At 37.4% G+C, this 27,926-nt stretch overlaps 1 protein-coding gene across 4 annotated transcripts in view; it reads left to right on the forward strand.

Moving 5' to 3' along the window:
* LOC115435421 (CREB-regulated transcription coactivator 2) overlaps positions 1 to 21,907 on the forward strand; it is a 42,233-nt gene extending 20,326 nt beyond the window's left edge. Inside the window, exons 5-16 of one of the 4 annotated variants that reach the window (XM_030157824.1) lie at positions 3,229 to 3,297; positions 3,926 to 4,032; positions 6,354 to 6,380; positions 7,141 to 7,220; positions 7,317 to 7,366; positions 8,739 to 9,007; positions 12,610 to 13,079; positions 14,939 to 15,199; positions 15,457 to 15,678; positions 17,928 to 17,993; positions 18,092 to 18,296; positions 19,952 to 21,907. In XM_030157824.1, the coding sequence (XP_030013684.1) occupies positions 3,229 to 3,297; positions 3,926 to 4,032; positions 6,354 to 6,380; positions 7,141 to 7,220; positions 7,317 to 7,366; positions 8,739 to 9,007; positions 12,610 to 13,079; positions 14,939 to 15,199; positions 15,457 to 15,678; positions 17,928 to 17,993; positions 18,092 to 18,296; positions 19,952 to 20,142 (2,017 nt within the window). In that variant the 3' untranslated portion in view covers positions 20,143 to 21,907. The remainder of the gene's footprint in view (positions 1 to 3,228; positions 3,298 to 3,925; positions 4,033 to 6,353; positions 6,381 to 7,140; positions 7,221 to 7,316; positions 7,367 to 8,738; positions 9,008 to 12,609; positions 13,080 to 14,938; positions 15,200 to 15,456; positions 15,679 to 17,927; positions 17,994 to 18,091; positions 18,297 to 19,951) is intronic. The other 3 variants (XM_030157828.1, XM_030157827.1, XM_030157826.1) reach the window with 3 other exon arrangements.
* Positions 21,908 to 27,926: the final 6,019 nt, after the last annotated feature.

Genomic DNA, 27,926 nt, shown 5'->3' on the forward strand with positions numbered 1-27,926 from the left:
TTACAATGTACTAGTACTTTAGGAAAGGATAATGAGAAGATAATATTATGAGTTTTAGTGATAGGTAATAACCAAAAATAATAGCCGAAATGAATTTAAAAAAGGCCAAGGGAAAATTCAGGTAAAATCTGTAACAACTTTCAGAAATTGGAAACAGATGCAGGATTTAAAAGATTTCCTCTGCAGTTAATTTCCTAAATCATGCATCTAAAAGCCAGATATTCTCACAGACTTTTGCTTCTTGGCAGCTAAACGGAAAACAAAACCCTGCTGCTGAAGTGTCCTTGAGCCAGACGCTGATTATGTTTTATGTGGCTCATACGAGGCTTCACAAAGGTTTTCATGGTCCTCCTGAGCTTCACTAACCTGCAGTGAAACTAACATAAAGCAGAGTTTATTTTAGCCGGCGTCTCTTCAGACCTGAGCTGTTTCTCGAGGGCTCTCATTCGTTCTTACTTTGTCCTTCTGGGAATCTTTTTGGCTTCTTCTTCTGTTCCAGTTCTCCCAGCTCGTTTCATTTCCGCTTGCCTGCCTTCCTGCTCACTCACTCTCGCCTGCCTGCGTTCGTTCTGGTTTTCCTCTAACAAGACAACAACTACCTTCAGAGAGAGACTGGCCACACATCAAAACGCTGAACTCCTCCAGCTGTCACTTTGTCAGCCCGCCAGTTGAAGTCAAGTCTTTGTAAACATCAAGTTTCCCAGTAAAACAGTACAGTTCTCCAGCAGCTCCGCCTGCTCTTTGTCTATGTGTTATTTTAAAAAAGTTCAAGTTTTTGGTTCTGCTTCGTCTAGGCTCTTTCTGCCTCATTTCAAGAGGAGTTTATAGGGGGAAAAAAGCAGCCTTCATTCAGCAGAGATTTGATAAATGATCCTTTAAATTAAATGTCAGTCCATTCATTGTAAATGGAGTTTGTCTCTGTTTTTCTTCTATGATGAGGAGGCGTATGCATTTGGTTGATTTCTTTTCATGCTTGATGAGCAGTATCCTTTTTTGTTTTTTTAAAGAAAGGCTAGATTTGAAGTTTGAGGTTTTTTGATGCAGTTACTCAAAGTTTTGAAGGCATCAGTCTGACCTGTGTAAACCAAATGTTGAGAAAAGTTTAGTTGTTTAGTGCACGCAAAAATACACTTTATAAACAGATACAAATTCAGAAAATTAAATACATAAAATACCATAAACCTAGTCAAGTACTGATTTGTGCTGTAATGTCGGTGTTGGAATTTAAGATTATTTTCATCATAGATTTAGTTGCTGATTATTTTCTTGGTTAAACACCACCCAACACTTTCCTGTTACTGGTATAAAAGAACACACTACTGAAGCTAAAACTAGGAACATTTTGGCACAGACATTAAGCACCTATTATAAAATGTGCCTAAAAAGTTTAATAGAGAATAGAATGAAAATAATATGTCTGAACTGCTGTATATCATTCACCCAGCAAATGAAAAGATATTCACTTAATTGTCAGGTGTCAGTTACTCATATTCAAATGCTGTAACCTGAAATATGATAAAAGTGTTATATGTTAGAGCCATACCTATATGTGTGCTCGTGAAGTTTGTGTCTGATTTATGTTGGGAACAGGTTGCCCAACAAAAGCAGCACCTGTTCTGTCCAAATATGAGCTTGAAAGTTCAGCTGTTGGAGTAAAACCTTGGTGGTTTTCTGAAATACATAGAGGCATTGAGGTATTGAGTCTGATACCAACTCAAAGAGCTGAGTTGGGTCTTGGTGGCACTGTTTCCATAGGTCCATCCGTTTAACAGTAGTTGATCCATGGCACATGGTTTTAAATAATGAATAATTCCCCAAATGTATATATGTTTTTATGTGTTGTGAAGCTGGATGTGGCTTAACACAGTCTCGTTGCATCTCATTCTTCTTGGGCTATGAATTCAATGCCGAACTAGCGTCGTAGTGGTTTATTTAGATTTTGTGGTGGAATATTTCAGCAATGGCCTTATCATTCCTGACATTTTCAATTTTTATTTACAAAAGGAAAACAGAAATATAATTAGTTCTAAAGCCAATGCATTCCCACTTCTTCATAAGGCCTATATGTATAATGAAGTTCTTGTTAGGTTTATACTGTTGTGGCATAAAGTTAATAACATAATAACCTTTCCAATTATTTGTGTGACACTTAATTGTCATCTCACATTGCAATATCATGCTAACCCTAGTATTACACCGGTATTTGATGCATCCCCAGAGGAAACTGTAGTTTTGAATGATACCTACTCCAGTTATCTTGTAGACAATAATGATCTGTCAGCCTTTGTTCAGTATTATAAAGAATGACAGTATAATAGTGTTGTGGACTTGAGGTTTGGTGTGGCGTCTAGGTGAAGTCACGTTGATCTGGGCACAGGAATTATCCTAATCTCAAGCCTTGTCCACACTAATAAAAATATTTTATAAAAACCTTAGTGTGTAATGTATGTTGTTGTTGCCATTCGGCTTCATCGGCATCTTCTGTGTCCAATATTATTTGAAGGTCCATTTTTGTCTTCTCATGTGTATTGGAAAAAAGGTTATATGGACAGATTTTTTTTAATCAGAGGGGGAAACCATCTCTATTAGTGTGGACAGAACATAAGTCTCGTTTCTCTCTCATTATTCCAGTTATTGGTTTATTTTCAAAGAGGATTTCCTTAGGTGTCTGGTAGATTTAGGTGCTTGAGTGGTTGTTCAGGGATTGTAGTGTTTAGGGGTCCTGACTAAAAACTGTGACTTCCAATTCCACTTATGTTACAAATATGAGAGAAGTTAAGATGGTTAGTTTGGATGCTTTTCTTATCAATTTAAGCTTAATTTGGTTTTAGCTGGTGCCCAAAGTGGCTGCATGTAATAAGTCCTGTTATAGCTGAGATTTTTGGATGAGGTCTGGGTTCTATGCAGGATGCTTTACAAATGTGTCTTGGTGAACAGAGGCACTAACTGTTGAACTAAAGTGTTGTCAGTGTAACATCAGACTTCACTTAAATGAAACCTAGTGAACAAAGAAGAAAAAACAGCCAAACACCAAAGATACAACTGGACGTCCACATACTTTTGGACATACAGAGTGTGATTTCAGAGCCAGACTCCCTCTGTCCATCTTCCTCCTTCCTCTGCTTGCTTCAGAGCCCACTCTTGTTCTCCTTCTTATTTTTTTTCCTCTTTTTGATGCCCTTGCTCGGTGGAGGAAAATAACATTTTGTTCTTGTCGATCATGAAAAGGAACTGGTCCGGAAACTTCCCCGGGGATAAAAGCCAGTTGTTTCGTCTCCCCACTACAGCACTTAACAGGTGAATCCTCTTCATCATCCTCTGTTTTCTTCTTTTTTTCTTTCTTACTTTCTGCTGGTCATCCTCCAGCGCTTTTCCACTTTAAACATGGAACAAAGTCCTGCACGCAAATGAAATTATTTGGGTGAAATAAACGAGAATGTGTCAGATCAGACTTTACTTTGGATGAACAGTTTTTTTCTTCTTTTTTGGCTGCCTTTACTCCGAACCTTTTCTGCCTTTTGTTCATGTGTTTTACCTCTCCTTTCCACCTACATCTCATTACTCACTTATTCTGTTGTGTTATTTGTGCTTGTTTATTCCACCCTGTATTATTTTCCCTGTTAAGTAAATACATGTGTAAAATTCAGGACAACATGACAGGGCAGGTATCCTTTCATTTCAGGGCATTTTCCTCTACAGGATCCAACCAGAAACGGCACAAGATTTTATTTTTTTGAGCTGGAGATGAAGGCAGTTTGAAGTCAATTTCTGACCTCATACAGTGCTTGTCATATACTGGAATAATTTAGTTGTTTTATTGTGTCTTTTGTTGTTTCCTGGAGGTGCACCTGGCCTCCTTTTTCCTCGGAATCATCATTCTACTTTTTTTCTTTCCTCTAAATGTTTCTCCTCTCTCACCGCTCAGGACCAACTCCGACTCAGCCCTCCACACCAGTGTGATGAACCCACCCACAGGAGACCCCTTCACCACAGGAGGACCCACACTCATCCCCCAGAGCACCAGACGTACCGGTGAGACACAAAACTCACCACAACAACAGGCTGCTACAAGACAGATACAGAAATTAGGACACACTGTACTCAGATAATATATAAATCATTGATCAACTAAATAAAGCTTATGTTTCAGCTCTGTGATATCATCAAAATGCTCATTTCATATCTGCATAACTTTACGTATCACAATTAGGTGCTTATTTTTTGTAAATTCAACCTCTTATTTCTAATGACATTTTGAAGCAGATACTGGGCAAACAAAAGGGACTTTCCGTCATTAAAATAAAAATTAAATCTTTTTCTCCTTTTACCAAAAGGAGCGTATGACTTTCACCACAAATTTTTTTTTCAAGTTTGTAAAACCCCAGTGATAGCCTAATTATCACTAATACATTAGTCTTTCCGTGCTTGTGCACCTGAATCACTCCCTCCCTTCCTTCCCTTTCAGAAATTTTGTAGCAAAGTGCATTGTGGGAATGGGAATTTCACGCAGCAGCAGTTTCGCTGTTTGTTTGAGAGTGCTGAACCCAAATGTCGTCTTTACCTCCATTCACTGGCTATACTCATTCTTTAAAACAACCCTGGTGGACTGTATAATTTTATGTTGAAATGATCTGGCTTGTTTTCTTGCCTAATCTGTGAGAAACCGCTTTTACTTCCCACAATGCACTTTGTAATAAAATGTCCGAAAAGGCCCAAGTGATGTTTCGGTTTGTTATGTAAACAAGTGGACTGTGTTTATGATGAAGTCATCTTCAAAGTTGTTCACTGTGAGGGAAGAGATTCTGGTGCATAAGTATGGAAAAACTAATCGATTAGTGGTAATAATTAGGCCATCACTGGGGTTTTACAAATTTGAAAAAAAATTGTGATAGTCATAGATTTTAAACATTTGTGGAAATTTTCAGTTAAAGCTGCAGTTTGTTGGCATCACTCAAAAAAAAATGAAGAAACAATAATTCATTCAAGCAGAGGTCTCATTTTTAGATGTTTGCAGGATTTCCCTAGGTTTGGTTGGACAGCTTCAGTAAAAATTTTACTTATTTGACTAAAAATGGTCCTTCATCTTGACATATGTTACAATTGTGAGAAAAGTTGATAAGTTTGGATGAAGAAGAGGAAACAATAATTCTGCCCCTTCTCTCGACTCTGCTTTCAGACAGTAGAAAATCTTCCCTGTGACGTAGACTTTCACAGGTGTTTTCTTTAGAGCATGTATCTTATCTCTTCCACAGTGATGTCAAGCAGCATATCCAGTTTGTTGATATGTAGTCTTCTGATTTTAACCAAGAGTAAGGATTTCTAGAAGGAAGGTATTTATTTCCAATTTACTGTATTTTTTTTTCATCTGATTTTAGCTCCTGCAGCTCTGAGCATGTTACAAAAATAAACTATGATCGTGTCAAATATCAAGAGAAGATCTTTTTTTATGCTCTCGCTGAATGCGAACAGGTTGTGTGTTGCAACCTGTAGACAAGACAAAACAAGCAAATTAGAATCATTCTCCAAATGCACTATAAACATGTTCAAACAATCCTCATAAAACCAAAATAATAATGGCATATTCAACATGTTTTTGAATTCACAATATCCAAACAAACTATGCTGTTTATATGATACCTGTCATATTCATAGTGGGAAAAAAGTCATAGTGGAATATTAGTTTGCATGTAAACAATAGATATTTTGTGACTATCTTGACGCAGTTGTAACACAACAGCGTTACTGTACCCTGTCTCACCCAGAACTCAGAACTGGTCCCATTTTGTGTACTTGGTTTTGTCAAAAAAATCTGTGTAAATTTTTATAAAGTTGAAGGGACCTTATAAAGTCTTACAGCTCTTGTGAATGTTTGTAGTTTGTCTCTTTTGGATCTAAACCTCATCATTAGTCATTAACATTTTGCGCATCACCAGATGCTTATTTTTCACAGGTTCTCTTTTGCTTCTCTTCAGTAGATCCTTATTTTTGTAATGAATGAATGAATGAGCTGTGCAACAATAGTGTTACTCGGAAATAATATCATCAAAATTAACCCCAGTTCTAAGAGTGTATCTGCATTGATGCTACTGAGGGGAGTATAATTAGTGTAATAAAACCTCAGAATATTGCTTTGATGACAGTTTAATGGCAGACGTAAACATTGTGTAATGTCTCTTCCTTTTTACTTTTTCTGGTGTAACCTGCTCATTGTTGAAGTGATTCTCTTGCTATGACCTGCCAAAACGATAAAGATCCATACTGCTTTTCCTCAGCAACAGGATGTTCATAATAAGAAGTATAAACTCCAGATGGCATTTCCAGTTCAGTAAAACCTCTTGTTTCTGTCTACGCAGGTCAGAGTGATGGAGAAAGCAGAAGAAGTGAGTTTTACAAATCATTGATTCATTTCCACAAAATTATCAAAAAAGGTCCAAACACTCACACATCAACAGAATTTTCTTGCATTTTTATTAGTCACAAAAGTCATACATGACTTTTAGATTTTATTTTGTTGGGAAAAAGTACTTCATCAGGGATTATTCAGAATTAATTTTAAGATCACAGGATGGTTCAAGACTATAACTACAGATTGTTTTCATTCTTAATTACTGTGTAGATTTTTTCTGGATGGTGTCCAGTGTAAAAGTGAAATGATCCAGTTACGCCCCCAGACAGTCCAGAACCTAAACATGTTTAACTGACTCATTATTGAGAAGCAAACTTTGTCATTTTTACTTTAAAAAAAAAAAATCAAGTAAACTATTCATCTATTATCAGAATAGATTTCAGTTATTTTTTCCTCTGATAATAATAGTGAATTGTTGCATTCCAATGTGGGTCTGATTAAAAACTCTGCTAGATATATTTTTAGTCAAAAATTTGTATTTGCTAAGAAACAGGTTAAATGTTCATTATTGTTGATACTGAGAATACATGGCTCCAGATGAAATTTAAAAAAAAAAACATTTAGCAGGACAAGCTGTAAGTACGTGAAATTTACAGGAACATTTACATTTTTCACGACCACAAACTTAAGTTCTCCCGAACAGCTCTTTGAAATGTATTTCAAATAGGTTAACATTGATTTTCCCTCTGAAACACAGAGAACTGCTTTATAAGTTTGCTCTTTTTGTTCTTCAGTGTTTCCGTACCCAGTACCCCCGATCGAAGAAAACGTGTTAAGTGAGGGGAAACTGCTCAAACCCTGGGACACCAAGAAGGTAAAGACACTAATGCTTCCTCCAGAGAAAGAGGACAGGATGTAACAGAATCCATGTAGGATCTGGAAGAACCGATGTTTATTCTTCTCTCTTTAGTTGCCTCTGCTGTCGTCCCGACCGAAATCCTGCGAAGTCCCCGACATAAAGTAAGTTGCCCCTTCGTGAAACACACACCTCCTTCCTCCTCTGTCACACACACTGCATTATGCTGTAATGGCTTTTGTGCATCTATTTGGTGTGGCCTGTAATTTGATTAGACTGTAGCAGGGTTTTCTCTCAAAGATGTTTAGTTTTTTCTCCCTTCAGGCTGAAATAGTTTTCTCTGTTCCTTCTCATGCTTTTGTCTCCTTCATCTTCAAACAGAATCAAATGTCAAATGTTCTCATCAGCTTTTAACCCAGAAGAAAAAGACAACATGCTGCAGAAAGCTAAATATTTAGAAGAGGATAGTCATTTAATTGCAAAGTCAATAGCCTGAAGAGGACTGTGTCATTCTTGTTAGTTTGACAGCTTTTGAGCCGCAAAAGGTTTTATGTCATGTAAAGCATCCCAGTATCCACAGCATCCCATCGTTTCTATAAAGATAAATAACACACAATATGATAATGTACCCAGGGAACGTTACAACAAAAAATATCTTAATATGACAAAATTTGCAGTTTTGAAGTTCAGAAGTTGTCGATGCATTAACTGACTTCTCCAGATTCACCACAAGGCCAGAAGTCTGCAGCTTAACATGATCTGAACACAATTTAAGCCCAACAACATATTTGTAAATGGCAACAAAACACATTATACAAAGTCCTGCAGGTTAAAGTAGCCACAACGGAACACTTTCAAGCTCTAAAAATACAACAGTAACTGTAAAAAACTGCAATAATACATGATGACTTAAGTACGTTGTCTCCACACAGAAAAAATTTCATTCTGAAAATGTAAAATACTGATGATTATTAAGTCATATAAAAAGATGTTTTAGTGTGCTGTTCCGGTTTAGATAATTAATTTAAGAAGGTGTAAATGTTTGTTTCATGTAGCCAGAACCTAATAGCCTTATGACCCCACGTAAGGTCCATGATGACACAGCAAGAGGAAAACATTTTAAAAGATGCAGCATCTGTGTGACTCGTTTGGAATTAAATAGATGATGTCTGTGTATGGTCATCAAAGGTCTATCTAAAGGCCTAATACGTGTACTTTTGCGGAACTATTTACTGTGCTGGTGCACAGTTTTCTTCAATGGTCGTAGCATTTTATTTTCTTTATTCTTTCAGAGCTTAGGAAACATGCTGGAGCCCAGAAATCCTACCCACCTAAACCTATAGAAAACTTCAGAAAACCCTTTATATGTTTACAAAATAAATATGAAATGCATAGACAACGATGTACGAAAAAATGTTTTAAAAAATATGAAAGTACGAAAAGCTAATATGGAAGAAATATGAAAAAGTAAGAGAAAAAAAATGTAAAACTTAGAGGCACTCTATTAATCTCTCTTTGCCTTCTCTCCTGTCTCAGTATCTTCACGTCTCCGGAGCAGCCGTCCACCCCGGCCCACAGCGTCCCTTCAGCTCTTAACACCGGCGGCTCTCTGCCCGACCTCTCAAGCCTCCACTTCCCCTCGCCACTGCCCACACCACTGGATCAGGATGAACCCGGCTACCCAGGATCCTCCTCTCTGAGTGGGGGCAACAGCACAGGGAACCTAGCCTCCACGCTTACCCAGCTGGGTATCAATGCCGCCAACGCACCAGGAGGAAACGGCAACTTCCACCACCACTCACCTGGTGAGTACAGACTGCAACAGAGAGTGTGTTTGATAAAGACACAAGTAGGTCTGGGCAAATTGATTCACAACAGGTGAAAACAAGGTGAAAACAACATAGAAGATGTTGTTGCAACTAGATGAAAACACGCTGATTTCACACTTATTTTGTTGACTTTCTTTATTGACATATTTATTTATTTATTGAAACGCCAGCTGATCAGTCTGTGTGACTGAAGCTCGTGCCATCTGTGCAGCAGTGAATTCTCTGTCAGTGCCTTTAGAGGTTTCCTGTTGATCCAAAATCCGAAGGATCTGGGCCTGCTTTGCATTTTTACTCATGATGCTACAGAGCGTGATGTGACATTAACTGTTCAGTTGTACAGTGCACCTGAGGAAAGCATCTGCAGTCATTTCTCCCTTCACGTAACATTTTCACTTTAAATTTGACTATCCACACAGCTGGCACATTAAAACACATTTATTTATAGAGCATATTTCAAAGCAACATTTAAGCTCGAGAGATCTGCGAGTAGAAACTCGGATGCGTTTAATCCCTGCAGGAGCTCCTGAAGTGTCATCACTGCTCAGTTGTTTGAAACGTGTCTGGATAAAAGCTTTTGACTCACTGGCTAATATGAAGTTGAACAGAGGAAGTGTATGCGTGAGATGAAACGCAGGGGCATGTTCGACGGGGCGCCAGTCTAAATTTAGCCTCACAGAAAAGAGAGAGCGAGTGGGTTGAAGTGCAGTTGGAAAATGTGTCTTATCATTTGTGAGGTGACTGTACTAACCACAGACAGGAAGCTGAAGTGAGCTCAACTTGACACAGTCTGAAAATGTGATGTGTAGAGAAGGGGAAGACCAAGCTTTAAACCTCACATGTGAAAGAGTGAAATAGGTTTTGTACAGCTTGTACATCTCTTCAAACACATTTTACAACTTTAATATCAGAAAAACTAAGCCAATTTCATTCTCTAGTGTGAAATGTACTGCAAAGCTCCAAAATCCCTTTAAATCCAATGAAACTGATTTTAGATTCTGTTCAAAATAACCATTTTCAAGGATACATTGGCTTGAGTGTTCTCAATCAGTGTCTATGTATTACTTCCCTCAATAAGTGATCATGTTGCCACAAATCTCGACTTCTTGTATCCAACATTTCAAGTTAAAAGCCTCTACACAGTTGACTCAAGCAATGGTGGTAACAATCTTCAATAGAATGTATATAAAGGAAACCCTGCTATTATTTCCATAAGCCAGCGTTTCCCCCATTTTCTTAGTAGTTTAATAATTCTGTTAATGTACAAATTAGGAGCATCTTATGTCTTTTGAGTTGTATTCCTCTTAGAAAGGAGCTGGATGGAAAATAACCAGACTGCAATTAGACCTGCAGCCTCAGCAGTCTGTAAGTTACCTGTGATTTAAATTAGGGTAAACTGCTGAATCCCTCAGCGACTTCACTGAGGCCAAATAAGTAAAAGACAAACAGTGAGCAGAAATGAGCACAGACTGTGGTCTAATGAAGGTGTTTTCATATTCCGAGACGCAGCAGGAGGGAGTTTTGGACCCTGTGGTAATAAACCAGGTCAGAAAATAGACAGAAGTGCTGATTGTGGACGAGTCTGACCTACTGAGTGGATATAAAAAGCAGCAGGGATGGATAGAGCAGGGGGATGTTTTCACCTGCTGCCATCACCTGGGGACGAGCTCAGGTGAAAACAGGTCGTCTGTCTGTCTGTCTCCACGGGGCCCGGTCCCTAAACTGAAGGTTATTTTAAACGGAGACTAAAAGTCTGCAAGCAGGAACATAAAGGAGCATTAGTCCAGGTTTTATACATGTATTAATGTTTAATCACAGTCAAGGGTTAGACCTAAATATTTTACATTTATCAGCAAATACAGGCCACTTTTTACACCTGCAGACTCCAGACCAGACAGCCGCCATTAGACTGTGGAGGATGAATTCGTTCCTGGTGTTGGTCTTTCTGGGCTCAGAAACTGTGTTTCTCCTTGGGCGATGGACTTTCTTCTCAAGCTCTAATTCAATCAGTGCAATATTCTCTCTTCTTGAGCCTAATGTGATTTCAGGAACCTTAGCCTTTTAAGACTTTTCTAATTCTTGTATGATTTTAGGATGTTGGTACGTGTAGTACTGCTGAACTATTTGTTTATCAGTCCAGTGACAAAGAATCCATTCCTCTTTCCTTCCATCCTTCCATCCACCTTTTCAATAAAGTAAAGAAATTACAAAAGAAAATCACCAGACTTTGTGGAAGCATTCCTGTAGCATTCAGTTAAATTCAAAATGCATTCAGTCTGAATCAATTAACGTTCAGCCTTTTGTTTTGTGGATAGTTAGTGAAAATGAACATTGTCATTCTGTATCTCCACTCTGTCTATTTGCGTTGGTAAAGTCTGATCATAAGTGTGTTAATAAGGTGTTGAAGATATCACTTTCAGACACTGTTCTATTGAAACAGTTGCCACTTGATCAGTCTGTGACTGAGGCTCCATCTGTGCAGCAACAACCAACACTTTTTCATCTGAGTCTTTAAGTCTTTTTTTCCTCTTAATCCAAAATCAGCAAAATTAAAACATTGTGTAAAACTAATGTTTCTGTGTGTCAATACCTATTTATTTACTAGGAACATAACAATAGCATAACCGTTTAATTTAGATATCAGACTGTTTGAGAATCAAATTAAAACAGCATTTTTACAATACTGATTTGGTCTCAGGTGTTTGTCATTATGTAGGCTATGTATTCACTGATTTATTTCCAGACTGGCTGTTTTTTTTAACAGCCTATGCCATCTCTTGTTTATGCATTGATGCAAATTGTATTTACATTGTGTACTGTTTCCTTGACGGTTGCACCTTGGTAAAATAGTCTTTTGTGGGGGATATTGTAATTTCACTCACTTTGCTCGGTTATTAAGGAAAAAGCACAGATGCACATACAAGCTTCACTAGTATAAAAAATACAAAAACATATTAAAAATTGTTGTGACTTAATTTTGCATGATTTATACATTCCCTTTCTCTGCTCACTATCCCTAAATCCAAAACATCATCTGACAGCTGAGGTTGTGTTTATTTTTTCCATTTCCTCTATTGGTTCGCCGTAAATCCTCCCAAATCTGAATCTCCAACTGATTATGTAAATACACAAAATGATATTACAATTGATTTAATTTTGCAGCACTTATTTCTTTTACTTTAATGTGGTTGTATCCTGTAAAGCACTTTTGTAACCTTTTCCTGTAAAATCCTATTTAATAAAAATCTAAATTACTCATAGTAGCCAACAAATACCTACATAGTTAATAGCAGCTGCACGTAGCTCACTAAAACAGCCTACTATCTTTAAACATTGTGTGGTCATGTAAGATTTTATGTTTTGTGTGTTATTTACAGTTTGATGTTGGGATAGAAGTACAATAATTGTCTTTTGTATAACTTCAGGGTTTATTTTGTTCCAATGGCAAATGACATTAGTGTGTGCCCTCTATTTGAACATGTCTTAGTTGCTTTAAATAATTGTATTCATTTTGACTCTTTCTTTTTTGCACATCAGTCCATGTAAACTTTTCTGTACTGTTTTCTATTTGTTCTCCTCAGGTCTCCTTGCATCTCTACAGAACGCGCTCAGTAACCCCTCCCTGCAGTCATCACTAAGTAACCCCAACATCCAGTCGTCTCTCAGCAGCCACTCCTTCTCCAACTCACTGAGCTCCGCCTCCCTGCACTCGTCGCTCAGCAACCCGTCTCTGCAGTCATCGCTCAGCTCCTCCCCTTCCCTGCCATCCTCCCTCAGCAGCCAATCGCTGCACTCGTCCCTCAGTAACTCCTCCCTCCAGTCGGCCTCCAGCAGTAACCCTGGCTACAGCAGTGGAGTGGGCGGGTCTAGCTCCTGCTCTTCATCCTATTCGCCGCTGCTCAGTGGGCAGGGTCAGCCTGCACTCAGCACGTCACCGCGGAGACGGGCTCAACTCTCACCGCTCATCCTCCCCATGGGAGGGGAGACAAGGAGGCATCACTCCAAACAGTTCTCCCCCACCATCTCCCCCACACTGTCCTCCATCACACAGGTGAGATGCATGCACATACAGGTAACATGTAAACATACACATACAGGTAATGTATAGATACACATACAATATACAACACAAGCACGTGCTGTCCTATGTCATAGAAGCAATATATAAAGACTCACACATACAGATAACACACATTTATTTATGCAGACTGAAAATTCACATAAAAACACTGGATGGAAACCCACCTACACATAAACAAACACAGTTTCCTTCATCATACAGGTGTAAATTTATATATGAGGTGAGACTGATAGAGACTAAAACCTCTGTCATGAACAGGCCAAGAGAGCCACTTCAATTACTATCAACTACAATAACTGAAAAAATACAGTACAAAGTAACAACTCATATTAACAAGTTTTTCAATTAAAAATCAAGAAGGTGAAAATTTTGCAAAATATGAGGATGGAACCTGAATGGTTGAGGATTAAAAATTTGGTCTAAAATATTCACATAACTGATCTGAAATACACAGAAGGCTTGGTCACTGGAAAAAATACTCACAAATATGTAGATGAATATTTAAAATATCGAAGTGGCTATTGCCACAGTACTGTGGGACTACTTTCTCATTTGTCTATTACCACACAGCCAATCAGTGCCCTCATTATATCATGTGTAGACTGGTAACCTGTAACCTGTCACTTTGCTGCCACAGTACTGTGGAAATAAGCATTGTACATCCCATGGGCCTATCCAGTTACAGGAAGAGGCTATGGTACCAGTTACCGGAAACTGGTTTGTGTGCCTATTCTCACTTTCAGTTTCAGCATGCAGGCAAACAACATGAAACGTGGCGACTGTTTCGCCTCATACGAGGAATTTGCTTGGGTTTTTGATGAATATAAATCAGCCACTGGGACAGCATTCAGAGAGCAGAATTCAAATCCTTTGGCTCTCTGGCAATAGACAAACTGATATTTTGTGCCACAGTACTGTGGCAGTAGCCATTGCCTTAAAATATACATTGAGTTTTGTTCTACAGTTTCATCTTCTTTTTCTAGCTCTTGCATTTTTCCACATAATTACTTAAGTAAACCTTTACTGCTTCTTAAAAGCCTTTGGAAACTGACTGAATTGAATGGATGAGTTTGTATCGTTGGAATAAGCTGTCCCCAAAGCCTTAGTCCACTTCCATCTCCACCTCGTTAGAGTGGGACTTTCAGACTTTCCAGTTTGATCTGGAGCTAATGTACAGGTGTGAAACCTCCCCTGGATCACACACTGGACCAAACAGCCGGTCTGTGGACTAACCAGGAGAGGTCATCTCAGTCCAGTCAAATGTTTGTTTACCGTGTCAAAAAACATTCTGGATGTGTGAGCCGAGTACTGATGTAGGGCTGCTGTTACCAAAATCAAAAGAAGAATGCCCTAACCCTTTAAATACTTTTTTATATATATATATATATATATATATATATATATAGTTTATTATTCTGTTATTGTAATATTTTACACATGTATATCTGCATTTTCCTTTTAAGCATTCACATGCAGTTTCTAGGCAATAGACAGATGTTTGAGCCACATGTAAAATTCAACAGAAAAAACCCAAAACATTATGAAATGCACACTTATCTATAAACCAGTTAATATTAAAAACATGGAAATGCAGCATGTAGGTGACGACAGCATGACATAATAGTTGTTACAAAAATCATATTGTAAAAGCAAAACCAAACAACTGAATGTAGACCATGTTTCATACCTTTGGCTGTAAAAATGCTCTAAGACCGGTAGACATGCTTATTATAATGACTATGCACCTTCAGAGACTTCCTTACTGGTCTCAGCCTCCACAGTGGTTGATGTTCTTCTTGTACTAACACCTCCCTCTGCTTCACCTGCAGGGCGTCCCTCTGGACACCAGTAAACTCCCCCTGGACCAGAGGCTGCCCCCATATCCCCTAAGCCAGTCCCACCAGCACCAGCCTGGCTCCCATCAGCCCCTCTCCGGTCTGTCCAGCTCCCAGCAGAGCCAGCACCACCACCAACAGCTGCACCGTCTCCAGCAGCCGCAGCAACAACAACAGATGCAGTCACTGCAGCAGCTGCACCTGCAGAACCTACGGAACTCACACAACCAGCACATGCAGCAGCACTTTGGAACGGTACGAATGACATGACGGCTATGGTTACACGGACACAATTCCTTCATATTAAATCTATATATTTCCAACAATATATTTGTAACTGAGGTCTCTCCTCAGCTATAAAATTGGTTGGGTGAGGCCAGCATTTACAAAATGAATTCACTCACAGGATTGTTATGTATGGTACTCAGCCAGTTGGTGATAAAACAGATCCCATATGGGAAGTGCAATTATAACATAAATGAATCATTCACTGTGAGTCTGATGCGTTTCAGAGGCCAATGGGGCCGCAGGTGAACACAGCAAACTCACCACTGATTAAAAGTGAGGGTTCATTGGATCAGTGTGGTCAGAGTCCCTCGTCATCCTCCTCGTCTTCGTCACAGTGCCAGGTCAAACAGGAGGTGGAGCAGCAGGCGGAGCAGCAGAGGGTCAGAACCTTACCACAGCTCCAACAGATCAGCCACAACCTGGCCACCGACCTGGGCCTCTACAACGTGAGTAACCATGGCAACCACTGAAAATCCACCTCTCAAATTCCCTTAAAAACACCCCAAAACAAATACAGTGGAAACCACACTGGGTTGGTTCATTTCTCTTTTTATCTGCTAGACATTCCACTATGTTTAGCAGCTGTTCTGACTGTCGTTCTGCTGTTTGCTACTGGACTCTCTTTATAGGGCTTTTATTTTGAAATTCATTGTCAGTCGCTGAAAACCAAAACAATTTATTTATTTTTCAAGTGCTTGACATCAATTAAGCATTTAACATTGTTTTTAAACCATGTTTTCTTTTATTTTATGTACAATATTTTTCACAAAGCATGTTCTATCATTATGTACATTTTTTCTTTTTTGGTTCTTTTAGCATTCATTAATTATCTTAATGTCTTTGCCTTTTAACATTCATTAATCAAAGTTTTTCATTGTTTATAAAGCATCTTTTAACATTTGTTAGATATATTTCCATTCAGATCTTTGAGGATTTCAGTGTCTTGCCATTCATCATTAAGTTTTCATCGACATTCAAAGTATCTGTTTTTGATTAAGCAACCTTAAACATTTATTTAGTGGCTTTTACATGTATGTTAGTGTTCATTAAATGTCTTTTATCATTAGTCAATGTACACAGAGCATCTTAATTCATTCAGTATGTTTCTTTAAGTGTCTACCCTTAAGGATTTGCTAATTATCAATCATGAAATATGGACTGGGGAGGTTGACAGGTCAATCGGAAGATAATGTAGTGTTTTATTGTTTTGTTACTATTTTCATCATTCCACTTTTTTTTTTTTTTTTTTTTTTAACATTACTCACTGATTTAATTTAAATAAGATTTGTGACCAATAGAAATTCTTCACACTACTGAAAGAGTACATCTACACCACTACATTAGTGAGTCATTTATGGATTTTATGACCTTTTTCTAACCCTCAGGCTGCATATAACCATCATAATTATGTGTAGTTATCAAGCTAATGGTTGTATAATAGTGTTGGTGAGTCTCTGAGATGTTTTGTCCAGTTCTTTATTGAACACAACCCCCTCTAGTGGACTCATGGAGCTTTAAGCTGCTCTCTGTCTTTATTCCTAGTCTTTATGTCATCATACTCTACTGCAGTCCAGTATTTACACAGTGGATTTTTGAAACTGACACTTATTTGTACAAAACCCTGAACTAACCTGATGACTCTGACTCATGATAACAACAAAATGAAATGTTTTCACTCAGCTTTAAGAGACACTCATTACCAGATGTAGGTTTGGAAGGTCGTCCGTGTTTGTGTGAGGATTAGATGTCCGGTGTCATGTTCAGGGTCTGATGTAATGCTGAGGTGAAACTGCATCTGATTCTATTTATGGAGCTCATTGTGTGTGAGACGATGTGACATGTGATCAGCATGAAAACACAGACGTCAGGAGGCGTCTTTGACTCTGCATCGGAGGGGATTTACCTGAAATTAAAGCTGAGCTCAACCTTGACAGCAGGACTCGATGCTTATACTTTTTTCTTAAATAGCACCTATGCTTTACTTTTAAGAGTTTCAGTGTTTTTCCTACGTTGATGAGGTTTGGTTTTAGCATCACCTAAACTAATGTCAGATGTCAAAACTAAGATCTAATCGTTTCAGTGCAGTATGTTTTTGCATGCCTTTCCCATTGTCAGACATATAAAGCATGATCTTATCCTATTTAATCTCAGTAAAATTGGTCCAAAATTATGCTTTTTTAAATTAAAACAAACAAAAAACCCCTCCAGATTCCACAACAGTGTACTCAAGTCTTGAACAAAATACGTGAACTCAAGCAACATGATCCTCTGAAAAACCAAGTGTTTTCTGGTGAGCGCGTAGAACCTAAGGGGCCCAATATAGATATTAACATTTTTTTTAATAAAGGAACACTTGGAGATATTTACAAGCAAAATGTGTTATTTGAAAAAAGTTTTAATGGTGAACTGGGCCATGGGGCTAGGCACTTTCAATCAGGATAAAATATGTTTGAATTGTGCATTTATACATTCACATTCCAAACCACTTAATCCTCAACAGGGTCAGGGGGATGCTGGAGCCTATTCCAGCTTAAAATGTACTTCTTGAAATAAAATTGGACATTGTTTAAACACAACTCAACAAAGAGCAGCACTTCTGAGATGTGATGATATAAACTAAAGAACAGAAAACTGATCCTTTGATATTTTTCTAAGAGTGTTTGTTTTTTCATGATGTGTTTGTGATGTTTTGCAGGATGCCTTGTTCAATTCTCTTCTGGATGACCCCTACCTGAATGTCCAGCTCAAATCCAACCAGCAGGTAAAACTGAGAGTCTGCTGTGGAGCTGTTTCAATGTTTATTGCAGTTAAAGAAATGTAAACATTTAGATTGATCTGTGTCTCTTGGGTCCGTTACAGTTCACCACAGACCCCCAGAGCGACGGCCTCTCTCTGAACCACAGTGGTCTGACCTGTGGCAGCTCTGATAAGAACCAGTTCCCGTCCAACACACAGGGTCCCCTGGAGCTGCAGGACTGTGGAGACCAGCAGCTCCTTAACAATCAGAACCAGAACTACAGCGGAGGGGAAGGACGCCATAACGTCCCCAACATCATCCTCACAGGTGAGATGACAGAGCAGATACGACCACATTCATTCAGAAATATAGCTTATCATTATCTCTTCATCTACTAAACATGACTAAAGTGCCCAAAACAATGACAGTTAATTGGGTGATATTTTGCTTTTTTAAATGAAATTATGCATTTTTAAATGTTTCCCTGCGGTCTACATAAATTGTAAATGCTCTGCTTGGGTCTGAATTCTTCATTAATTAAACTCCACAGGTCCATCTTCCACCCTATTTCTGAGTAATGACACCAGAAAGGTTGTTTTGAGCACTGGCCCTTTAAATGCAAATGAGCAACTTCACACCCTACCCCCTCCAGGTTGTTGGCTGTGCTGTTCTGTCCCGTTCAACCAACAACTGAACATTTTAGGTAATCGGCTCAAAGTTTGGACATATTTTCAGTATGAACTACAACCGCTGCTGCTGACAAACAATTATGGTGTACGCAGAGAAATGTTTCTTAAATGTTTCTTAAAACAGGTTGTAGAAATCCGCTCGATTTTTGCCAAAATGAATATAGAGATAGCTTTGTAGAACCTGGAGGGTTCAAATTCAAACTTTTTGAACTATTAGGGTCCAAGTACACAAATAAATATACCAAAGACAATAAAAGTGTGTTTAGCAAAATATGAGCCCTTTAAATAAAAACTACATTTTGATGTAAGACTAATCAAACAGGGCAGAAATGTTAGGAAGGAGCAATTGGCGAAGTGATCCAGTCAGAGTTTGTCTCTTAGAAAAATGATTTAATAATGCATTAAACTGAATCTGTTATACTTGAATCTATATAAACTAGAATCTATACAAAACATTTAGACATTTAGATGACTAAATCTGTGTCTACAACTAATGAGGATTAGCCCTAACATATGATGCAGAGACAAAAAGTCTTAACAGATAAAGCAGAACGTTCCTACTTATCAGACCTACAGTAGTGGAAAAAAACATTTTCGGACTTCCTGAAAATTTTACACAATCTCAAATATTATCATGAAATATTTGCAGAAAAATCTTTTTTGTGTTTCACAAGGTGTGGCTGCATCAAACTGACAAAAACAAATGCAAATTTTTAGTAAATTTTTTTTTGTTTATTAAGAAAAAGAACAAAACTAAATTCTTGACAGTTTCAACATGTCATGCCCTGGATGTGTTTCATTATCTTGCTGAAACATCCAGTTTTGACCTCGGTGGAACAGACCACGTGCAGAAGGGAGCATGTGGGTTTGGAGAATGGAACAATACTCAGCAGAGTTCAATGACTTGAGAGTGATTCTAAATGTAGTACATTCCAAATGTATGGGCTGTTGTAAAACTTTTTTCCACCACTGTAGATGAAACAACTAAGCTGAAGAAACAAAAAAATGATTGAGATTTCTTTACCACTGTAGACAGAAAAAATATAACCCCAGTCCGATGTTGCAGAAACAGCAGAAATAAAAACAAATCACCAGAATTATTAACAGTAAACAAAATTAATTCAAAATGTACAACAAATGACAAATAAACAGCAAAACATAGTAAAATACATTTGTAAAATAAGCAATAAAATGAACAAGTATCAATTATTTGAAGATTTTGTTGTACATGTGGATGTTTCCTTTCCGTGCAGCTGGTTTAAGTGTTAAAGCCATGTCGTTTCCTGTCTCCAGGGGACTCTCCTCCCGGTCTGTCTAAAGAGATCGCCAGCGCTCTGTCCCACGTCCCCGGCTTTGAGATGGACCCGTTCTCCCTAGATGACCCGCTCCGTATGGACCCTCTGGCGTTGGACATGTTGGACGGAGACCTGATGTTGGCCGACCCGGCGGTGGAGGAGACGTTCAGATCGGACCGTCTCAAGTGACCCCCATCTCCCCCTTTGCTCCAAGAGCTCAGCGGGACTGGCGAGGAGACGACCTCTGTGACGGATGCGAAGAAGAACCTGCCCACTCACCGCTTCCCCCAATCAGACGGTCTGCAAAGAGAGAGGAAGCTCCGCCCACCAACAGGAGGCAGCAACGTCTGGCGGACAGGGAGCTTTTCTTTCGAAGGCACTTAACTCAAAATTTTAAAAAAAAGAAAAAAAATGCTCTTGCAAAGCTTGAAGTCAAGAAAAACCCAAGATGCTTTTCCTTTTAGGCATTAGCTTGTACGAGTCTTATCTGCATGTGAATGAAAAATGCAAACACACAGCGCAGGAAAACTTCGCTGATGTGATGTCAGCTACGTTTAACAAACCAGCAAACAGAGCTTTATGCACCCGGGCCTTTCCGACTGTTTCCTGTCTGCTGATTAGCTCCGCAGGGATGATCTGACCCCTTTTATCTGCCATCAGGTTAGAAATAACCACCAGTGTGAGGCCAACTCTGCTTCATCAGCCACTTTGAAAAGGAACAGAGCCATGACAGAAACGACAAGATGATTTAATGAGACTTTCTCTGACTTTCACAACCCTCCATGTGCTGCTTCTGTGCAGGTCACTTATCAAAGGTGTTGATAATATCCTCAAAATCAGGTGAAACACACTGAGCTGTGTTTGGGAGCCACTAAGTCAACTAAACCTGCCACTTGGCTTCAAAAAACCCTATGACATAAATGAAAAATCTCACAGTTCTGAGTAAAATACAAATTTGACAACAGTGGTGACATGAAAGAAATATTGAAAATGTCGCTTTTTTTCTGTATTCTCTGACCTGGCAGTTCAGAAGGGAGTCTACACCACTGAACCTAACAATGAAAGATATTTAAAAATCACAAATGAAGATGGGGATCATTTCATCTTCCCCATTTTTTTGAAATCCCCAAAACCCAACCTGTTAAAATGCACCTTTACCGACAGAAACATCACTGCCTTGATGACAGAGAAAGTGATGCATTAGAAGTTTAAGAAGTAATCAGTCCTAAAAGATGTTTTTTATAAAGAATTATGTATTTTGTGAATGAATCTGATATGTGAAGGTGCAGATGCAGATTAAAGGATCAGTTTACTCGCATAAAACACATGAAACTTGCATCAGAAACAAGTCTGACTGAGGTCAATGTACCTCACATTAGAGATGGGAATCATTACAAATCGTTCCTCTTTTTCTTCTTTGACATCTTTTTCTGACAGTTTAACTTCATTTTCATGGTCGGCCACAAAGCTACTGGTATCTTTTTCAGTGGCCGATGCCTGATATGTAATGAAAACTGTTGTAATAATTACTCAAACATGAAGCTAAGAATAAGAAAAACAAGAATCTCTCCTCTAGGAGTCATCTCAAAAAGCAGACAATCATAAAAAAAAATTGGATAAAAAGCTTTAAAATCCCAATTTTCATGATGATTTGTAAGTTAAAAAGGTTATATACTTTTTTGTATAAATTTAGCTGTCACTTTAAAACTGTTCACTTTGTTATACTGAAAATATTTGTTTCCATGGCACAAAAGGAAAAAAAAATAGGGACAACAGTGAGAATTTCTCAACCTATTAATTTGTGTTTATTTACACTGTTGTGTATCGGCATTGTCTCCATTTTGTTCAGTAGATCTGTTGACTGTACTGATGTGAAATCAAACTGTAGAGAGTAATTGATGTCAATGGAACAAATTAATGATCACTGGAAAATATTAGCTAAAATAATAGCTAAAAAATAATAATCAGCCAGTTTTTCATGGTTGGTTTTATTTTATTAATTCCTTTGAGCTTGAGGTTACAGATGCAATCATTTATTTATTGAAGTATTTATTACTTGGACTCCATTTACACAGTGATATTGATCAATTGATAATCAGCTTTTTCCTGCACTAAACTATCAGTTATATCAGTTTTTTAAAAATCCACAATCAGTTCACATCTTTTAAAAAAGTAAATGTCCAAAAAATTGTTTTAGTACATCTCCATGTTTTCTGAGAGAGAATATGCAGAGATGTCTACATTTATTATTTGTTCACTGGCCTGAAATAGATCAATGCCAGTTTATGCTGCTTCTTTTTACTGAAAATAAAACCCAAAAATGACTATTCTAACTAAAATCTTGACATGATTTTAGTTTGACCAATCAGTCAAATAATTACAGTATGTTTTTTTGCTCATTAGGTAAAGAAAACCTAAATAAAAACAAATCTTCTCATTTCATCCTGAACTAAATTTTACACTCTTGTTCAAGGTAGATAACAACTAGTAAGAGAAAATGACATATATAGTAGAGAATTTGCTGGAGAAAACATCCTATGACTCTAATCAATTCCCATCTCTGTGTCACATCCAGGGAAATTTGTTATTTGAGGCGTGTTTTGTGGAGGAAACTGAGGACAAACATCTGCACCTTTTAGCTTTTTAACTGTTAACCCTCAGGCTTCGAGTTTTATCACCCTTCAGGTCAATGTTCTAAAGGGCAATTCCACCAAAAACTGTAAAACCTTCCCTTAAAAATGACCCTCTTCTTAAACCAGCAACTTTGCACGAAAACAAATCACACAAAATCAAGATGAAAAATACCTTTGATTTCAGTTTTTGAGCATCTCCAATAGTGTGGTTTGATACTTTAGCCCTAAATGCGCCATTTGGTAGCATTGCCCTTTAACCCCAGTCACTGTGATTGACAGCCCTAAGCCCCGCCCCTTTGCTGCACCTGCGTTTTTGCCGCCGCGGAGCTTCTACGTACGTATTTTTCTGTGACGCAAGCAATGACGAATATTCCAAAAAGTTTATTTTTAAACTCAAAGTGGTTGAAAACATGTCTGTACATAATGCGTCAGATCATATGTTTTGAAGAAAAGTTGAGTATATTTAAGAGGAGGAGCGGGAAGGAAAGAAGCATCTGAACAAGCACTGAGTGTTTGTCACGTGTTTGAAACATGTTGAAAAATGAAGATACAGTCGAAATGAACCTGTGTGAATAAGTTTAAAAGGGCAGTTTGTGTTGAAATGCAGTGAGAAGATGGATGTGGGGACTATCTTCAGATGGCGTATCCATCCGCAGAGTGTTTCTGTTGTGAGTTCTGTTTGTTTTTGTCGCTCACTTTAGTCAAAAACCTTTATTTTTACTTTTCTGTATTGAAAATAATCATATTAATAACGTTAAGGTCAAACCCAAAATAACACTTGACGAATAAAAACACAAACTTCACATTAGCGTTTGGAAGTAGAATTGAAATGTTGGTACATTTTGCTGTTAATATACAAGTACAGTTTGTTTAAAGCTCTGGCAATTTAAACAAAAAGGTTTAGAAAATATGCTGCAGCTGTCTTCATCCTGGATTTGTCCCTTTTTTTAAGCAAAAATATTTTACAGGTGGCAGCTTCTGAAATGAGATAATTTGATGCTTTTACTTGTCACATTTGTTAATTTTCTATTAAATATTTTTAAGTTTTGTGAAGAAGGTTGTAGAAAAAGAAGCGCCAACTGTCAGATTTTATCTATCATTCACTATTTTAATTTGTCAGAAAATAGACTTTGTTGGTGAAGTGACTAGACAAGTTTTAGTAATGATATTGTGGTTGAAGTTGGATGTCTGGAGGTTTATTTGTAGGTCAGAGCATTGGCGCTGGCAGCCGATGGGATGTTGGGAAACAGAGGTGTTTGGAGGTGAAACGTTACTGATGTTAAAGTTTGATTCTGTCAGATGGTTTTTGGTGAATTTTGAGCAGTGATTTCAGACATTGTTTTCAGGACAGTGACTCGATGGACAGTTTTTAAGTTATAATCTTGCAAAAATTCCCTGTTACTCATCAATTCTTCACTCTTTTAGTGCTGAAATGGTATTTCTGAAACAAAAACAAGAGAAAAAAGGAGCTTTAGGTGGCTTTTGGATGTTAAATCTCCTTTTCATCATCTCTTACCATTTTCAGTAAAGTTATGAGACTCCAAATAGAAAGCAGCAGATCCCACAAAACTAACAGTATAAAGTACTACATTTCCCATAATGCACCTCCTTGTCTGATAATCAGCCATATATATGTCAGGGTAGAGACTGCGATCTGGTAGGATCGGCGATTCTACCAGTAGAGACTCCGATCGTAGTCTCTACCAGTAGAAACTCCAATCAGAGTCTCTGACCCTAACCCTAACCCTAACCCGATCGGAGTTTCTACTGGCAGGATCGGAGTTTCTTCCAGTAGAGACTCTGATTGGAGTTTCTACTGGTAGAGACTACGATCGGAGTCTCAACTGGTAGAATCGCTGATCCTACTAGATCGCAGTCTCTACCCTGATATATACATTCATGCAGCATCAGTCCTTGAATTTCACCTTTTAATAATAGACTTTATTAAACCAAAATAAATGCTTTCACTTGGTTTGTTTTAATTTCCCTCTGATGCTATTCTGACATTTCATAAACCCATTAACTAATCGACTGATTAATCAGTAATGAAAGATGATAGTTAATTGCAACTCCTGCATTCACCAGTGTTAAAAGAAATCAAATCCACAAAGTAACAAGAAATAGAATAAATCCAGAGGGGAAACTTTAGAATAAAACAAACGTTTAACATGTTGCAGACGCTGGAAAATGAAGGGGTTTTATGTAATCTCCTTTAAAGTCAAGTATAATCTTAAAAGCTGCTCAGTTTTAGAGAAGTCAAAATGTCTGATTTCATGATACGACACTGCTCAAACTAGAACTAGACAAAATTAATGAGGAAATTCCAAGAAAATTAGCTTTAAATTAAGTTTTAGTGAGACTAGCAGCACAGTTTAAAAGTGAAAAGGTCAAAAAATCGCTAAAAGGAACCACAACTTCATGCAAATAGAAAAATATGAGCAACATCCACTGGGAAATACAGTGTTTTATCTGTTCTTATCCGTTTTTTTACTTTTAAAAGCAGATCAATTCTATTTAAACAGAATTGACCTTTTTTCAAGAACTCAGTCAAAATGTGATTCTAATTTTATTTGAATATTCTTTGTTCAACTGTTCTACTTGTTCAGCTGGTTGAACTAGTAAAACATTGGAAGTAATATTCAAGAAAATTAGTTGGAAAAACAACTTTGAATGGGACTTTTTCCAGTTAAATATGAACACAGACACTTATCGAACCGTCTTATTTGAGGAAACAAACATTTTGTTGTATCTTTTAAAAATTTGGGTGTTTCTTTATGTTTCTGATACTTTATAGAACAAGCTACTTATAGATATATCGAGAAAATAATGAACGGATGAATCGATAATGAAAATAAAGCAGTGCCGTTAGAACTTTTCTGTCCTGAATTTATTCTAGTCATTAACAGCTGAAACTGTGCTTTTTACCAGCTTTGAATTAGCTGGAAAATTTAAGTTTTACTGGGAGTTTTTCCCTCAGAATCAGGTTAAATTATTTTTTATTCAGATGCAATTGAGAATTCAGAGTCAAAACATCTGATTTGATTGAACGACACACTTCAATATTTGTTGAAAATTCATGCAAAGTTCACCCGCATTGTGTGTTTTCTTTTGTTTCTGACACTGACTTCATCCTGTGTGAGTGTGTGTCTGTGTGTTTCGCATTTTGCCGTTATGCAACAAAACCCAGTTGTGAGTTAAACCTGCAGTTCCAGACTCTGCCAGTAGGGGGAGCTGTTGACCAGCAAGGCAGCGAGAGTGTGTTTGTGTGACCTAGGGATCAGTTAAAGGCCATATTTCATATTTTTTCATATTTTTTATTGTATAATAATAACTGCTCTCATATTATTAATGTTATTATTTTTTTTTAGCTCCAGAGAATAAATAAAATGAGCGTTTGTGCGTCTTTTGCTTTGTATTTGAATAATAATTAAATTGACATTGTCGTTGTGGTTGTACTCAGATGTTTATTTGTAATAACCAGGGAATGTGGCATGTGTTGTACATATTCATGTATTTTCAAAACCAGAGGTGCTTCTGAAGCGAAACAGGAGAGATTTTTAAAGAGAGTGTCGCATTATTTTCCACAAAATAAAGAAATGAAACCTGGAACACTGATTTGTTTGTGTGTGTTTATGAGCTGAAGTCATAGAAAAGGACATCCTCATTGGGCTGAAGTGTCTCTGTGTACAAATACAACAGTGCAGTTTGTTTACCTCCGCCAAGGAGGTTATGTTTTTGCCAGGGTTTGTTTGTTTGTTTGTTTGTCTGTCCGTTAGTGTGCAACATGACTCAAAAAGTTATGGACAGATTTGGATGAAATTTTCAGGGTTTGTTGGAAATGGGATAAGGAAGAAATGATTAAATTTTGGTGGTGATCGGGGGTGGGGGGGCCCACGGGGGGGGGCCACTGATCAGCCTTGGCGGAGGTCTGCGCTCTCCGAGTGCTTCTAGTTTTTACTTAAATGCACAGCGATGACTCAATATAAATCACAAAAATTACACTTAACACTGGATTTATTATTTCTTGGTTAATGGCACAATATACATTTTTAATGTTTTTGTGGTTTAGTTACATTTAGAGCAGTTAAAGTTTGAAAATAAACCTATTCATATGGTCTTTCTACTGATTTAAATTTTGACAGAATATTAGGGACAGCTGTAAAAATGTCAGTGTGATGTAAATATAACATTTAACCCATAAAGGCCCAGTGCTACTTTTGTGGCAGTTCCCAAATGAATTTTTCTACATATTTAACTATACTTTAGTGATTTATCAGCATTTATTGTAATATTATCATCAGCATTTTGCATTTTTTCGGTGTAAATCATGTATTTTCCTACCTTCAATTCACTGATCATGTTCAATAAAGCTCAGAGTAAATTCACAGGTTATTATATTAGAAACAGAGAAAACTGAAGAAAAAGGTACTTTTTCAGCAAAGATATCAATGACTGAATGCAAAAACAAGCGTCTCCATCCACTGTCATTGATCCAACTCCATGGGTTTTACTGGTGAATCAATGTTGCAGAAGATGACGGTGTTTCCATGTTCACTGTGGAGCATCTGAACGTCCAAATGGGTCATATCTGATGACCATGAAAAGATGACAAACTGCATTTCCATGTATTGATAGGATTAGTGGATTAGGTATTAAACAGTTTAGATCAGTAGATGCTTTGGTTGCCAATTGCTGTTTGGGTCTTTATGGGTTAAACAACTACTTTGATTGAACTACATTCACTATTTAACTTTTACTATTTAATAACTATCTGGTAGGTTATTTTTAATTTGTGGATTTGTCATTCTTTTGCAGTTTCACTCTGACATTTTCAGACACATTCAATCTTAATTTGGTTAAAACATGGTGCAAAAGACATTTGAAATTCCATTAAATCAATTTAACATACTTTAAAATAATCTTATATAACAGCATTACATGTAATATTCGAAGTTGTGTTAGAAACAGCAAATTGGTCAAGAGTAGGGAGTTTTTGTCTGTTTTGATGATTATTTTGTTCATTTTTTTCCATTTATTCTTTCATTTTCGTCCATTTTGTTGACCATCTTCTTTTTATTTAATTTTGCTGATTATTTTTGCTCATTTTTGTCAACATTTTGTATTATTTTCCTCATCCTTGCCTTGTGTTGAATATATAGTTCATTTTATTATTTAGATTATTTAGATTTTGTCCATGTTGCTGACTATTTCTTCATTTTGTTGTTTAGTTGGGTTTGTTAAAAGTTTCTTTATTTTAGTCTCTATTAGTTTTTTTTTTGTTTGTTTTTTCATTTTTTTAATTACTTTGTTCAATTTTGCTACTTTTTTGTTAATTGTTTC

The sequence above is a fragment of the Sphaeramia orbicularis genome, chromosome 16, assembly GCF_902148855.1.
Source record: "Sphaeramia orbicularis chromosome 16, fSphaOr1.1, whole genome shotgun sequence".
NCBI lineage: Eukaryota > Metazoa > Chordata > Actinopteri > Kurtiformes > Apogonidae > Sphaeramia > Sphaeramia orbicularis.